This window comes from Chrysemys picta, chromosome 2, assembly GCF_011386835.1.
Source record: "Chrysemys picta bellii isolate R12L10 chromosome 2, ASM1138683v2, whole genome shotgun sequence".
Lineage (NCBI taxonomy): Eukaryota > Metazoa > Chordata > Testudines > Emydidae > Chrysemys > Chrysemys picta.
This window is the reverse complement of record NC_088792.1, coordinates 114,289,431-114,305,023: the sequence shown is the minus strand read 5'-3', so window position 1 is coordinate 114,305,023 and position 15,593 is coordinate 114,289,431. Positions and strand designations below refer to the sequence as shown.

The 15,593-nt window shown below is 41.6% G+C and overlaps 1 protein-coding gene across 6 annotated transcripts in view; it reads left to right on the top strand.

The window, feature by feature from the left end:
• PTPN3 (protein tyrosine phosphatase non-receptor type 3) overlaps nucleotides 1-15,593 on the top strand; it is a 341,924-nt gene that overhangs the window by 161,535 nt on the left and 164,796 nt on the right. For all 6 annotated transcript variants that reach the window (XM_008169326.4, XM_065584007.1, XM_065584011.1 and 3 more), the window contains 3 exons: nucleotides 795-873; nucleotides 7,859-7,903; nucleotides 10,434-10,486. In XM_008169326.4, coding sequence (XP_008167548.4) covers nucleotides 795-873; nucleotides 7,859-7,903; nucleotides 10,434-10,486 — 177 coding nt within the window. The remainder of the gene's footprint in view (nucleotides 1-794; nucleotides 874-7,858; nucleotides 7,904-10,433; nucleotides 10,487-15,593) is intronic.

Sequence of the window (15,593 nt, the reverse complement as noted above, 5' to 3'; positions counted from 1 at the left end):
TATTTCAGGTAAAGCTCTTAGTCTGGCCAGAGTGGAGCAAAATTAGTCTCTAGTGTTTGAACTCAGTCTTTAAACAAAAAAAAATTACAGGGCATAATTATTTTTAGCATGAACTATTTATAAACAACTTCTGGTAACAATTTTTTACTCAGTGCAGATGTAGTCAAAGCTATATAATCACTAGTGAAGTTGAAACATAAATTCTGTTTTTGATCTCCTGATTCTAGCTCATTTGGTAGCTTGTGTGTGATTTTAAATAAGGTTAAAAGTTAGTTATGCACAATAATTGTTAAAGCTTTGTTACTGTTTATTTTCCACAAGAGGAAATACAGAGGATTCTCTAAATTTTCCTGATATAACATTCTTGCTTGTCTTATGAGATACTTGCATCAGGTGTATTTTCCTCTTTTTTAAGACTTTCCTCTTTTAATACCAGAAGGAATGGAATGTACTTTTTTCCAACACAAATTGCTATGTTAAAAATGGCACTGTTAAAAATATAAAAGAAGGGAACTGAATAGACCATGCTGATAACTGCTTCATGAACAGGATTGTTTTTCAAAGAAAGATATATTTGTGTGTTCTTGCTCTGAAAGTAGCAAAAGACTTAACAATATAGTGGGAGTGCGGGAATAGTGAACAGATATATTTCATGATTTCTTCCCATGTCAAAAAAAGAAAGTAAATCAGATTTGTCATATTATGTGGTTATTTTCTGTTGTAGTTTTTTCTATAAATTTTACAGAAATAAATAAAAAATAGAAATACTGATTTACTTTTGTAAAACGTTGTAGGAGGTTTTCCCTGCACCATCCATTTTCGAGTAAGATTTTTTATACCTGATCCCAACACACTGCAGCAGGAACAAACCAGGTAACTTTATTTTCAAAATTTACATTCATCAACTAAGAATTCGTAACAGTCTCTTTTTATTTTCTGATGTTAGACTGCAATTTATTCTATATATTTATTCTGAAATCTGTTTAATATAAAAGGTGTGGGGATTTGCTATTTAAGTAAAGTGTTTAGTATTTATATAGTGTTATAGGTGTGTATGATGCTATACAACTGGTCATAGGGCACAGACTGAATAGTTCCTGCCACGTAGAGCTTACTTTCAGAAGGTTCAGGCATATAGTTTAATGTGACACAAGGTGTCACAGTTAATAGGTTAATTGCATCTCTGACCCCGCCTGGTCTTTCGGAGTATATCCTGAGTGTAGACCTCTGGCCTCAAACTGTCACCTCTGTCTGGAGGTGGTATCATATGATTCTCCTATGCTCAGAGTGGGCCCTGGTTGCAGTCCCCTGTGTATCACCCGTGATTTACCTCAGCAGATCTGCTTATGTCCAGACCCTGCAATTCTGTATCCTCTAGGGCAATAGTTACCAAACAGCCTTCTTAAAGCAAGGTTTGTATTTAGAACACAAGCATTTCAGATACAACATCTAAAAAACCAAATAATAAAAAGACTATGCGTATATCTAGTTTTCCGGTGTTTAACCATCTTCCACACAGGGACCCTAGTATGACTAACTCCCTTTAGACTTTTCCATTGAGCCTCTCTGGGTAGGTCTATGCAGCAGCTGGGAGGTGTAATTCCCAGCTTGGGTAGATAGACCTGTTCTAGCTCGGTTGGAGCTAACATGCTAAAAAGAGCAGAATAGCCACAGCAGTTCAGGCTAGCTGCCCGAAGACAACCCTGTCTGAGACCCTAGGTACATATTTGAGCAGCTTACCCAAGCCACTGTAGACATGCTGCGATTTTAGTGTATTCCTGAACTGGGAATTTCATCTTCCATCTACTGTCAACTTTTCTCCCTGGTCAGCCCCTGGCAACTCAGCCCTTTCATAGGAATTGAGCCACTTTTTAAAACACTGTTTATAACTCTTTGATCTGGTAACTCCTAGCTTTGGCAGAACAAGGTTTGCAACTGGTTATAGTCAAGAGACAGGATCCTTGAACCTAACAGCTTACCCCATTCTTTTAAGTGTGTGCTTGGGGGTTCTTATGTGGGAAGCCCCGTGTCACCTTCAGCTACAGACTCCCTTAATTTTGAGCCCTGTCGATGTAAAATAACATGCTGTTACCCCCAGTACAAGTTCGGTCAATAGAGTCATGCAGGAAATTCTAATAATCAAATATGCAGTAACTTCCCCTCACTGATCCAGTCGCATACCATGTTCGTAAAATTGTGACATCCCAGTATTCATAACAGTATTACATATCAGCTCTGTGTGTGTCACACAAGGAAGGCGCAACATATGCAGTGTGAGTAGTGTTGATATGAAAAAACATGAATCATGCTGGCCTTTAGCGTACCAGAAAGTCATATAGCCTTTCATTATCAAAACAGCCTGTTTCATAAGGTAACTTATTGTATTTCTAAGGGACCATATATGACTTGTGTTACAATTTCAACAAGACTTTTATAACTGAGTTCTAATTGAGAATACTAAGGTATTCTGTTATGTGGAGAAACCATCTTACTAGAATTAAGAAATGGGAAAGGGATACACATCCAAAAATCAAACACACAATTCAAAATAGGATATAGATTTGCCTGAAACCAATAACTCTCCTCCAAAAGTGAGAAATGTTCAACTAATTCATTGCTGTTGCATGCATCACTGACTCAGGGCCCCACACATCACTGAACACAAGTAATATATGTTTGTAACAAACAAAGGGCCTATTTCTGAATACACTGACATGGAAGATCGAGATTTCGCAATGGAGTGCTTGCAGGATATGGAAAGTTAGAGCTTCGCAAGCCAGGATGTGATTTTATAGTGCACTAGCTTTCTGTTCACTGATTCAGTGGTTCTCAACCAGGGGTACACAGCCCCCTGGGAGTCTGCAAGCTGTTTTAGGGCGTCCGTGAGCCCTGAGCTGCCCCTGCCCTGCAGACCTAAAGCCAGGAGCTCCCTTGCCTTGCGGGGCAGAAGCCTGGAGCCCCAAGTCCCCCCCTCGCCCCACGGGGCAGAAGCCCCAACGCCATGAGCCCTCCCCTACCCCCCCACCACAGCTGGAGCCCCAAGTTCCCCCATGGCTGAAGTTCAGAAACCCAGCCCCCACCCTGCTAGGCCCTGGAATTTTTATAGCATGTTAGGGGGGGCCTCAGAAAGAAAAACCTTGAGAACTCCTACACTAACTGGCCCTAGGGACTCTGCCACTGCACACTAAACACCTGTAGTTAAAGCAGTAAATGCTTCCCAGAAGTATGCATTCATGTAATTCTTTCTCTTTCAACTAAATATAATCATTTTTAAAAATAAAGATTGCACAATCTCCTGACTGTTACTTTAGTGCTTCTACAGCAACTTTGATTTGGCCAGTTTGAACACATGTAGTAGTTCATTTTTTCCTCATTTTGGGGGAGCAACCTCCCTCTTGCCCCCTCCTCCATTGTTAAGTTGCTTAATACTTTTCATTATAAAAAATGATTATAATTTTTTTCTGAAAAGCTCTAACACCTCTATTGTTGCAGCAGACCTTTGAAATTCAAGAGGGGGAAGTCCTCTGGTCAGAGAAGTTCCTTTTTTGACCATGAAATTCCTTTCAGGTTTTGTGCATATGTATTTTAATACAATCTTTAATTAAATTATCATATACTATTTTGTAGTCTGAGACCTTTGCCTCATTCAGTGTACAGGGTGCATATACAAAGAGACAAAATTACAGTTGCATGCGCAACCATAAATCAGGCATTTCAAATGCATGATATTGTAATGTAATTCTTTTAACTTCTTTTTGCTTGTAATTATTATAGCTTATATATTTTGTAGTGTCATTACAGTTATGAAGTACAATATTGTAGCTACTTTTGATATAGGATCCTTAACTTTTTGCATTTTTTACACTTTAAAATATTAATCATGCAGTCTTACCATGGAGTGTGTCCTGTGAGCACTCTACATTTTATGAGAACAGTAGAAACCAAGTGTTCAATGTTATATCCATTGCATGGTTTACAGAAGCACTTGGTAGAAGCCCTTGGTAGAATATAGGAAATGTTTATGCCACATGGCATTACCACATTAAACCTAATTTCTTAATGTAACTAGAATATGCAATAAATAAGATAAATTCTTCACAAATGATGTAATACTGGGTGAGGTTTAACACCTACAACTTCCAATCAATGGGCCTTGTAGGTATTCATAGCCTCTCAGGTTTGAGCTAGAATGAAAATTAAAGCACAAAATAATTACCATTTGGGATGAGAAGAAGTAGGAGTAGTTTTCCTTATGTAAGTAAACAATTATACAGTATTCCCACACTAAAACTTTTAAATTACTGTTATGTATGCTCCATGGTAAAAACACTAAAGTGATGGTGAAATCATCCCAGAACCAATCATAATAAACCCAAGAAATTCAGAGTTATGGTTATTGTAGTGGGGTGGACACCTGCTCCTGACCTGAGGGGTTTGGAACTACCCTGGGAGAAGGCTGGGGCAGGGAAGGCTGAGCTGATTCAGGGGAAGTGGCTGCAGCTGGGGCCACGCCCCAAACAGACTCAGCTGGCCCTATAAAGGCAGGGAGCCAGGAGCTCAGACAGAGTCTCTCTCTGCGTTCAGAAAGAGAAGGGCCTGGCTGCAGGGAGCTAAGACAGAGTACCTGAGTGGAGCAGGGCGGGGGAAAGGCTAAGGAGCTGGGGAGCTCCAGCCTGGAAAGCCCCAGGCTGCGGCCTCTTATTAGGCTAAGGGGTACTGGGGGTTGCAGAGGGCAACCAAGGTGTATTCCAAGGCATCAGGTCCAAACCCTCCTTGCCAGTGATGAGTAGGCTGATACTGCAGTCTGCCCCAGGCGTGGGGCTAGACGATGACTGGCAGTAGCCTTGCACTGAGGCGAGGTGGGGTTAGTGGGTGGGGGTTCCCCGGGGAGGGGAGACCCAGTGTGTGTGGGTACTGCCAGGGGGCAGCACCCAGAGCAAGGGGCACCAGGGTCCTGGGAGGAACACAGGGGCCAGTGCAGACGACAAGGCGGATCACTGGCCTGCAGAGGGCGCTCCGGGCTGGATTGAGCTGATTCCCCAGACGACCAGCAGGGGGTGCCGCAGGGGTGAGTCTGACCCCTTACAGTTATATAAAAGAATCCAAACATATTGAGATTTGGAAGTGAACAGTGAAGGCACTCAGACAACCATAACTCAGTTCTATAGTGATGCCATAGAATACCCATACAACTATAAGTGCATAACAGTGTTTATAGTCCTCGATTAGATTAAACTGATTTTAAAGACCTATTCATATAAAAAAATTACTTGTGGTGTCACTGTAGGGCAAAGCCCTTCTTCAAAATGAACACCATCTCACATTGTTCCTAATGGGAGTGAGGCTAAGGGCTGGTCCACACTGGGGCTGGGGATCGATCTAGGAAACGTCGACTTCAGCTACGAGAATAGCGTAGCTGAAGTCAACGTTTCCTAGATCGAACTAAGTTTACTTACTGCGGGTCCACGCGGCCCAGGCAAGCTCCCCCGTCGACAGCGCTTCCTCCTCTCGGCGAGCAGGATTTCTGCAGTCGACGGGGGAGCGCTTCTGGGATCGATTTATCACGTCCAGATGAGACGCGATAAATCGATCCCAGAAGATCGATCTCTACCCGCCGAATCGGGCGGGTGGTGTGGACCTAGCCTAAGTTGTACAAGATTTCAGTGAGTTTTTATTACATAGGAAGTTTTGAAGACTGTTTTGTTACTGAAATCAATAAGGACAAAAAATTTGTTGTGACATAGAGTGCTACATTTATTAAAGAACCTGTTTTAAATAATTTTTTTTAACTCACAGACTAAGATTTACTTATAAATTCTCAGAAAAAAACTCGTTCTGTACTCAGGGAAAGTGCTGTCAGTTTCAAACAAAAACAGAGCTTTTAATCTCTGCTCTCTCACACACCACCCCTGAAAAAACCCCTCCCTGCAACCTCCTTTCTTGTTCACTGTGAACAGCACCACCATTCTTCCTGTCACTCAGACCCATAACCTAGGTGTCATCTTTAACTTGGATCTCTTTAGGTCCTCGCATCTAGGCTATGTCTAAGTCTTGCAGATTCTTTCTGTATCACATCTCTAAGATACGGCCTTTGCTATCCTTCCACTCAGCTGAAACTCTTGTCCAGGCTCTTATCATTTCATGTCTCAATTATTACAACATTCTTCTCTCTGGCCTTGACAAATGCAATCTTGCCCCACTGTTACCCATTCAGAATGCTGCTGCAAAGATCATTTTCCTATCCAATCGCTTTGACCATGTCACACTTCTTTGCATCCCTTCACTGGCTCCTTCTTTTCTATTGTATCAAATGTAAACTACTTGTCTTTACTTTCAAGGTCCTTCATTACCTATTACCACTTTATCTATCACCTCTCATTAAGTATCAAAAAGATGACTCCTGTCTCCAGTCGATCCATGATATCAGCTTCTATTGCCCACTTGTTATGTTTTCAAACAGGCACCTCCATGCTGTCTCTCCGCAAGAGAAGCTCCGCAAAACTAACTATTATCCTTCTTCAAAACCCTTAAAACTCTCCTTTGTTGCAAGGCCTAAAAAAACTTGCCAACTAGGCTGCTGTTGTGCAGAGACCACTGCCTATCATGCTGACCAATATTGTCCTATTGTTTCCTTGTACTCCAGTGTCACTCTGTCTGCATCCATTTTTTCTCTCTTATTTTATAATCTAAATATAAGCTCTTTTGGGGCGGGAGTGTCTCTGTCTTCTGAGTCTGTTCAGTGCCTGTCACAATGGGATTCTGGTCCATGAATAGGAGTCCTCGGTGCTATGATAATACAAATAATAAATAATAATACAGTGGTTGAATCCCAGTTTTAACTGCTAAATTTAATTCATCCTTAACTATGGAATTGTAAACAGTGCTTCCATAGTTAAATACAGAATTGTGCATTATGCATTTTATCTATGAATCCATTGACTGACAGGTGAAGCATGTATGATTTTCAAGCAGAGCATACAGACTTGACAAATGAATTGTAAATCTTGATGTTTTTGCATTATGTATTTAATGTATTTGATAACATAGTAACTTCATGTGGCTATTCCTTTAAGAAGAGCACATGCAGACCATGCACGGAGTTTCACCTTAATCAAATAAAAAGTTGGTTCAGCCACTATTACATTATGAATATGCAAACATTTGTAGAGTTCAAACCCTTTTTAGATGTCATTACTAAATTGTCCTTTTAAATTTTAATGATACCAGCTTATGTGCCATACAAATAGCTGTCAAAGACTAGAATGTATGAATAAAAAGAAATTGTGATTGATTCATATATAACTAAGATTTCTGATCCTATCTTAAATATGAGGAGGGCATTGGAGCTACTTTATGAATGAGCTCTTGAAACCAATAATTTATTGTTATAAAGAAGATGTTTGATACACAGATTCGACAGATGGTTGGATCTAAAATCAAAATTCATGGGAGCTAGGCAAGCCTCATTTTCTAATGGTTTTATTCTGCAATTTTATGCATAAGACTGAGTTAACTGGCTCTTATCCCCTGAGACTGACTAAGTGGGGGCACTTTGGAGGCAGTGCGCTTAGTATTTGAATCCAAGGAAACCTTTAATCATTTAACAGTGACCCTTTAACCTAATTAAAGATTGGAACTGGCTTTTAATAGGAACTACAAAAGACCTTAATTCTTGTGAATGACCGTGAGCAGTCACATAGTTAAAGATTTAAAGGAATATCCAAGTAGGCTTATACTTTTGTACACATAGTTTGTTTGTAAATACATGCATATAACTTAATTTTATATATAGATTTCTTAGAAATGATTAAATCTGATATTTGAACATGAATCAACTCTTCCAAATTCTGTTTTCTAGGCATTTATTCTTCTTACAACTGAAGACAGATATTTTGGAAGGAAGGTAATGAAAAATTCTTATTGAAGTAATCTTTCTTCAATAGCTGGACATAAAAAGGAACAGTGAAGGAGAAAAAAAATCTGTTTTTGAGTAGATTTTTTTGCTATCATAAAAATATTCTTAATTGAATATTGCTTTACAAAAACAGGCAAATGACAATGTTACTAACATCCATTGAGCTAGTTGGTTCTGTAAAGGAGCAACCCATGTTGTGACTGTGCCAGAGGAAACTGTCTCATTTGAGCTCCAGTGGGCACTGTGCTTCACATAGGTGATGTGTGTGTGTGTTGGGGGGAAGCGCCCCCTCCCCCAGATTTCTGCTTGCTGGGTGAGGGAGAGGGGCTCTGTCCTTCTCCTGCTGCACCTGCCCCCTTACATGTTTGGCCTCTATTCCTGGCAGCCAAGCCCAGGCAGAGAGCAGAAGGGGCAGGACGAAGTCGGTTCTTATGCTTTCTGAGGGTAGCCGCTCGGGTCACTGCTCTGTGCAGCTCAGCGACTGCCTGTGAGAACCTGGTTGGGGAGGCGGCAGTGGCCCTTCCCCTCTGCTCTCCTCCCGGGCATGGCTGCTGGGGATAGAGACTGAGCAAGCCAGAGGCTCCCACAATGTTCCCTCTAACTTTTTACATCCATGTCTGGAATGAATTTTGTTATGTGCACCAATATGTAGGTGATGTGTGGCAGGGGTGGGGCCGAGGGGTTTGGTATGTGGGAGGAGGCTCAGAGAGTTGGGGTGTGTGTGGGTGGGTGAGGGCTCTGGCTGGTAGTACGGGCTCTGGGGTGGGGCTGGGGATGAGGGGTTTAGGGTGTGGGAGGGGGCTTAGGGCTGGGGCAGAGGGTTGGGGGTACAGAGGGGTGAGGGCTCTGGCTGGGGGTGAGGGCTCTGGGGTGGAGCCGGGGATGAGAGGTTTGGGGTTCAGGCTATCCTGGGGCTGTGCTGGGGAGAGAGGACTCCCCCCAGCCCTCTCTTGTGGCAGCAGCCTGAGCCAGGGGAGAGGCGCCTCTCCCCCAACCACGGTAGCTGCAAGGCTTGGGATTGGGGAAAGGCATCTCTTCCCCTGGTCGTGGCAGATCCGAGGCTGGGACGCTGGGGGAGGCGCCTCTCCCCTCCCCGCACAAACCTTGATAGCCTGCTGTGCCAGAAGAAACTTAGGCCTCCCCTTTTCTGGCACATTTCCAGCTTGTTTGGTCCCTGTTCCCAGAAGGTTGGGCCGGGCAGGGAGTGTAGGGGGCGGGCTGCTGCTGCTGCTTCCCCAGCTGGGCGCTCTCTCTCAGGCAGCTGCTGCCCTGCACAGAGGCAGCGACCTTGACCTTGAGTGGCCACTTTAGCTGGAGTGAGAAGGGAATCCATCCTGCTCCCGCCCAGGGCTGGCTGCCAGGGAGTGGGGTTGAGCGAGCTGGAAATGTGCCAGGGGAGGCATAGCCCCCTTCACCCCCTGCAGGTAATTCTGGTAGGGTGGGGAGAACAGGGTGGTCTCTGGGCTGGGTGCAGGACAGGAGGTCGCTGGGGAAAGTGCTAGAAGCAGGTTCCCACCCCTCTGCTCAGCTGGTGGTAGGGGCATTTCCCGTGCTCCCCTGCTGTGGTATCTGTGAGCTCTGGGGAGACACTGGTGCTGAAAGTTGCCAGGGCCAGTCCCAGCTGGGCTCAGAAGCACCTGCTCCTGTGGCCTCAGCCCCCCAGGAACCCGTGGAATTGGCTGCTCTGGCCCAGGGAGGTGGGGCTGGAATTTCCTTCCAGAGGTGACATGAGGGACAATCACATGTCCCTCCCTATACGTTGTCCCCCTCTTCCCTCCCTCCGGTATCAGGAGGCACAAGTTGTCTGTGCTTCAAAAGTAGATCTCCTTTGTGAAGGGAGTAGCATGGTGACTGTACCACCCCTTAAGAGTGTGGTGCATGCTCTCCTCTCCCTGGCCTGCCACATCCCTCTAACCCTCAGATGGTCCTAGCAGAGAAGAGCCCTGACCTCAGGAGATTTCATGGACTTCATTTCTACGTAGTCTCTGCTTGGTAGGCATAAGTTAGAAGGCTCTCATGTCCTTCTGTCTTTCGTCTGCATCTGTGAAAGTCTAAAATGTGGTCCAAACCTTTCATCTTCATTACCTGTTGTCTTTAAAAATTGGTAGCAAGTTCTGTGTAGACTGTAGATCAGAGCTGCATTTGTACGCTTGGCACTTGGCTAATTTTAATGTTCATGTCTCATGTTAAAAATAATAGACTGCAGTTATTAAAGTTATATCCAAAGCAAGAAAATCTTTCCTTCCTTTTCACTTTCCAGAATAAGCATCCAACAAGGATATGAACATATCCATTTAAGACAAGTTATTTCCATTCCATTAATGAGCTGTTACACAACTTAATTTCATCACCCTACTATGCTATGACTATTGTCTTTTGTTTAAGAAAGTCAGTGAGAGTTGCTGAAGATTAATATTAAATGTTACAAAATACATTGCAGAGAAATGGTTAATATTCTACCTATTCATGCTATGTGTAAGTATATATATTAAAAAAAACTGTTTTTCTCTTTTCTCAGGTTGTTATGCCCTCTTAATTCTGCTGTTGTCCTCGCATCTTATGCCGTACAGTGTAAGTAATGACAGATCTTTCTTGGCTGGTAAAATATTTGACCATCATTGAGCTGTTCTTTATCTTCCACTGAGCTGTTTTGCTAACTCCAGTGCAGAAGACTTTCTTTACCTATCCTCTTGGACAAAATTGATGCTAAAACTGATGCATTGTAAAGAAGGATTAAGGAGCTACTTGGAAGGAAAGAATACATGACCCGTTATCTATATTTGTATGCCTAGGGCAGTTTCACTAAATAGAGATAGCATGCTCATTAAATTTATGCTATAGAAAATATTAGATTGATTCAAGAATTAGAAATAATCAGTGCCCTCATTTGTGTTCTGTATAAAACTTACGGTATGAATTGGTCTAAAACATATTTTCACTCTAAGGGTTTTTCTATGCGGGAGCGTCCAGGAAAGCTAATACGAATGAACTAAGGGTGTGAGGAGGTATTTCATAAAGCAGTGTATAGAGAAAGGCAATTAAAGAGGAGGGGAAGGCTCATGTTACTGGGGGAGGGGGTGACTAATGGTAAGATTACAGTGTATAGACTGTAGTGTATATATGATGTTTTTTCTAGCATATTTGGGTTTTTTCACGTAAATCTATATCCATAGCCCTGCCATCTGTAGACAGTGATGTTCCCAGTTGAAAAATTGTTTACCTCCTTCATTTCCTTTTGTAAGCTACTATAGTTTTTGTTGCTGCTTGTGTAATCCCCATGTTCATTCTGTGAGCCTCGGGGTTCAGCAAAATATGGGATATCCTAATAATAGGGAAAAATACTGCCCTGACGAATAAAATACATGTCTATTGTCTTGCTAATAGGGTTCCATTATTTTTACTGAATATATCATTACTCTATAATGATATGATATAGATTACTGATAATGGTTTTTATCTGAGAATAGGTATTATAAACTATTGTCATTTCAGTTTTGGATTTTAATTTAACTATCTTCTAAATGAAATCTGAGATTCTGGAGTACAAAATAGCAGCCTGGGGCAGGGGGGCAGGGTTGGGGGAGGGGAGTTGCTGGCTTGAACTACCATTGGTTAGCCCAGTTTGACCCATTTCTTGCTAAACTACTATGACTTTTCAGCAGCAATTTCCTCATGCATTATCTCTTGTGTATGGAGGAGATTAATCTTAAGGTGTTGATTACCTACAATTGTTGGTTAAAAACATGTGGCTGTTGTCTTTGAGCTTCCATAATGTATTAAGTTTTATATTTATTTTTACATTTTCATTTCTTTTTCACAGGACTACTTCTTGTATAGGAAATTATTTCATTCATTCTCTTTTTTCACATGTAAAATATAATTTATTCTTATTATAGGTTTTCTTCAGTTTTGTAAATGTTGCTAACCACTCAGTGCTGTAGTTGTGGTTGCCTGGAATAGATCATGCTTCTGAAAAAACAACTGTTTCTACATATTGCCTTTTCATGGTTGTTTGGCTTTAGTAGTGAAGTTCTAAAATAAAACTGTTCTGATACATTGCCTTTTGGTTATGCTACACTTCACTTTGTTTGATGGTAGTAAAAAATTACAGGAGAGTAGAACAATCTGTATGACTGTGTCAGATTAGTTGATGTGACTGTATGATTTATCATAACTACAAAGACTGTTCTTCAGATATTGGGGATATGCAGATTAAATGTTACTTTTAATGTTGAATTTATGTTGAACATTATATATTGCACACTGTGTTTTATATTCAGCACATCTTGAATTTCTTGTTTCTTAAAAGCAGTCACTAATGAGATGTATATTTTCTTCAAATATTTTAAAATAATTTATTACTCATGAGTTCAATTAAATAACGTTTCAAATGCCAAATCCTGCCCTATTTTTCTATTTATTATTTATGTTGTAAACTAAGATTATTGCCCACAAAGTTCTAGAAAGTGAAATGTAATAGATTGTCCTACACAGTTGATATATCCTCTGCTTTTAGTTAAAACCTCATGTAGCAGATTTACTACTACTACTGCTGCTGCTTTTGCTGTCAGTAAGGCCCCAATCCAAGAAATAAATGGTTATGAGTGCTTTAAATTGTGATTCATTATGACTAAGTTCTTCCTCCATATTGTCCAAGCACATAGGTACCTCTCTTTCTTTTCACTCTTGCTCCTAATTTCTCAATGTGCCAGCTGAAGGAGTTGTACAAAGTAGTGCTTACATCTACAGCTCTCCAGTCTCTCGCCCTTGCTTGGAGAAGCAGGAGGTTCTTCTAGAGTTCTGCTCTCTTTTTCTAAGCAGAAGGCTATGTGGTTGTTGTTTTTAAATCTTCTCCCAGCCTGGCTCCATTGCCCTTCACCATTCATTCCTCTCCCACTGTAGAAATGACGTTCAAACCCCAGGTTACTTGGGCCAAAAGTCCATCAGCAGGATCTGGTCTGTTTTGAAACTATAAGACTTTGGCACTTGCTATTTTTCTCTGCTGGTTAAGGTGAAAAATGGAGTCCAGGAGTGCTTCTGAGGCTCTGGTAAATCAGAGGGGTAAGAAAAGTCCATGGCGTTAGACCCCCTAGGATGCCAGAATTAGGTGGTTTTTTTTCCCTAGTTGTTCCAGGGAAGGCCTTAGCTTCAATTCTCAGTCCCTGTGATTGCTATCTTAAGCCCTGCTTCTTCAAGCTTTTGATCAGGGTTTCTTCCAGAGGGCAGCTCTGACTCCCAATAGCTCTGAAACTGAAATCACAATTAAAATAACAAATTGAGGGTGCATCAGTGGGTCTCAAACTTCTTTACTGGCGACCCCTTTCACACAGCAAGCCCCCTAATAAACTAAACACACTTTTTAATATATTTAACACCATCGTAAATGCTGAAGGCAAGCAGGGTTTAGGGTAGAGATTGACAGTTCGCGACCCCCCCATGTAATAACCTCGCAACCCCCTGAGGGGTCCCAACCCCCAGTTTGAGAACCCCTGGGGTAGATGAACTTAGGTGGTTTGAATTCCCAAGATATGGAACCAGTTTCTGCTCTTGTATGGGTGCCTAAAAATTCCACATGCTGATTCTGTTCTATTTCAGGCTTTCTCAGTTGTGTGCATCAGGTCAGCGTGGCCTCACATGCCTTTTAGTCCTACCAATGTAGCAGTGTAGCCAAACACATGTGCCAGCCTGTCATGGCTGTAGAACACCCAAATTGCTAAAATATGCAGATTAGAGGTAGTTTAAATATCTCTCCTGCCAGTTTTCTTCCACTGCAGAGCGGTTAGACTATCACTTTTTTGGGCCTACCAGCAACTCTTAGCTTGTCGTTTATATTACCAGTCTGCCAACTCCCCTGGACAATGTGAATGACTGTGATCCTGCAGTAAAATGTCAGTGTTAAGGAAGGAGCTTGCCCAGTTTTAAAACCATATCATCATGGCTTTTTTGCTCAGATATTTTCTTGTTCCCCCTTCGGTATCATCTCTTTCCTCTGCAAATACATTTTTAAAAATGACGGTCCCTGTCCCTTTAAGGGGAGCCATAGCCTGGGGCACAAGCAAGTGCTGTTGCTGAAGCAGCAGCAACAGAGCTCTTTACAGTGGTGAGGCTGTGCAACCCAATAGATTGGAGATTGCTGTACCATAGTTGAGGTGATTAGCTGAAGCTTTCAATAAAATGTGTTAGTATAACATGGGGTTTATTTTCTTTTTTAGTCAAGGCCTTCCAAGTCTTATGGCTTTAATAATATTTTCCCTTAGTATCTTAGAAATAGTAAAATAGGAGTTTCTTCCAAAGTTTTCAAGCCTTCCACATCAGGGTTTACCTTTTCCTAAAGGAAATTTCCAGCCCCAATGGCTTAATTCCAAAGGATTCTTAAACAATCCACATCAGACAGAAAATCTCTTGAAATAGTCCCAAAGGAATTTGTGCATATATTTTTCAAGACCACTTCCTTCATCTTTCAAACGCATTTGGGCAAAGAGCAAATCTACAGGCTGGCTGACTGGACATAAATTGCACATAGAAGAATGATAATAATGAAATTCTCAGTTAGCTAACAGAAACATAGTCACCTACTCACCCATAATTCTCCATAGTTCTGTCAATTGAGCATCTTTGGATTCCTGGTCTGGTGGGACTTTCTTTTCAAAGGTCTGCTCAAACACGAAGGCTTCCAGCAGCTGAGGTACTAAGCCTGAGGAGCATGGATGTTCATGAAAGTTCATGGACTTCTTGCTCAAATCTAGAAACTGTCTACAAATCTGTTTAGAGACTCAAGATGGGTGAAGTAATTTTTATTGAACCAACTTCTCCTGAGGAGAGAGACAAGCTTTCGAGCTACACAGAGCTCTTCTTTGGATCTGAAGAAGAGCTCTGTGTAGCTTGAAAGCTTGTCTCTCTCACCAAAAGAAGTTGGTCCAATAAAAGAAATTACCTCGTCTGTCTTCTAATATTCTGGGACCAACACGGCTACAGCAACACTGCAGATTACAAATCTATTTGTCCTTCCTCTTCTCTCCACCCCCCCCCCAAGTCCTTTTATCTACCTTGTGTATGACCTAAGCCTTTCAACAACCAAGAGAAACTGTTACACACTTTAACCAGGCAGTGAATGTCTTCTATACAAAACTAATCCTTGGGGAAAATCTGAACCATTTTTAGAATTACATGGGAGGCCAGGGCCACAAAGCATAAATATCCACTATATATAGACAGACAGAGACACAGGAATTTTTCAGGCCTTTAAATGTTTGTCAACATCCTTTTACCTCATTGAGGACTCTCACAACTGTGCTACTTGTTAGGCATATTATCTAAAGGGTTCATCCAAGGAATTTGCCACTTGGCTATTTGGTCTTTATTGCAGGCATTGACCGAGCACTATTAAATAGGTGTGCTCTCCTTGTTTACTATGGCTTTTTGAATGGTTCTGTTTTTTTTTTCTTTGATTTTGTTCTTTATTAAAACTTTTCAGATACATTTTAAATGATCAATGCAAATTCAAATAAAAGTTGTGTTTCTCTCTCCCACTCCCCCCCCCCTCCCCCTTGGCTCCATTTCCTTGAAGATTGTTTTCTTCATGTTTGTTGAGATTGTTATACTGCTGATTACTTCCCAGATACAATGAATCATAGAGCATCAGATGCCCACAAGCAGGAAAGATGAAAACATCCTAGTT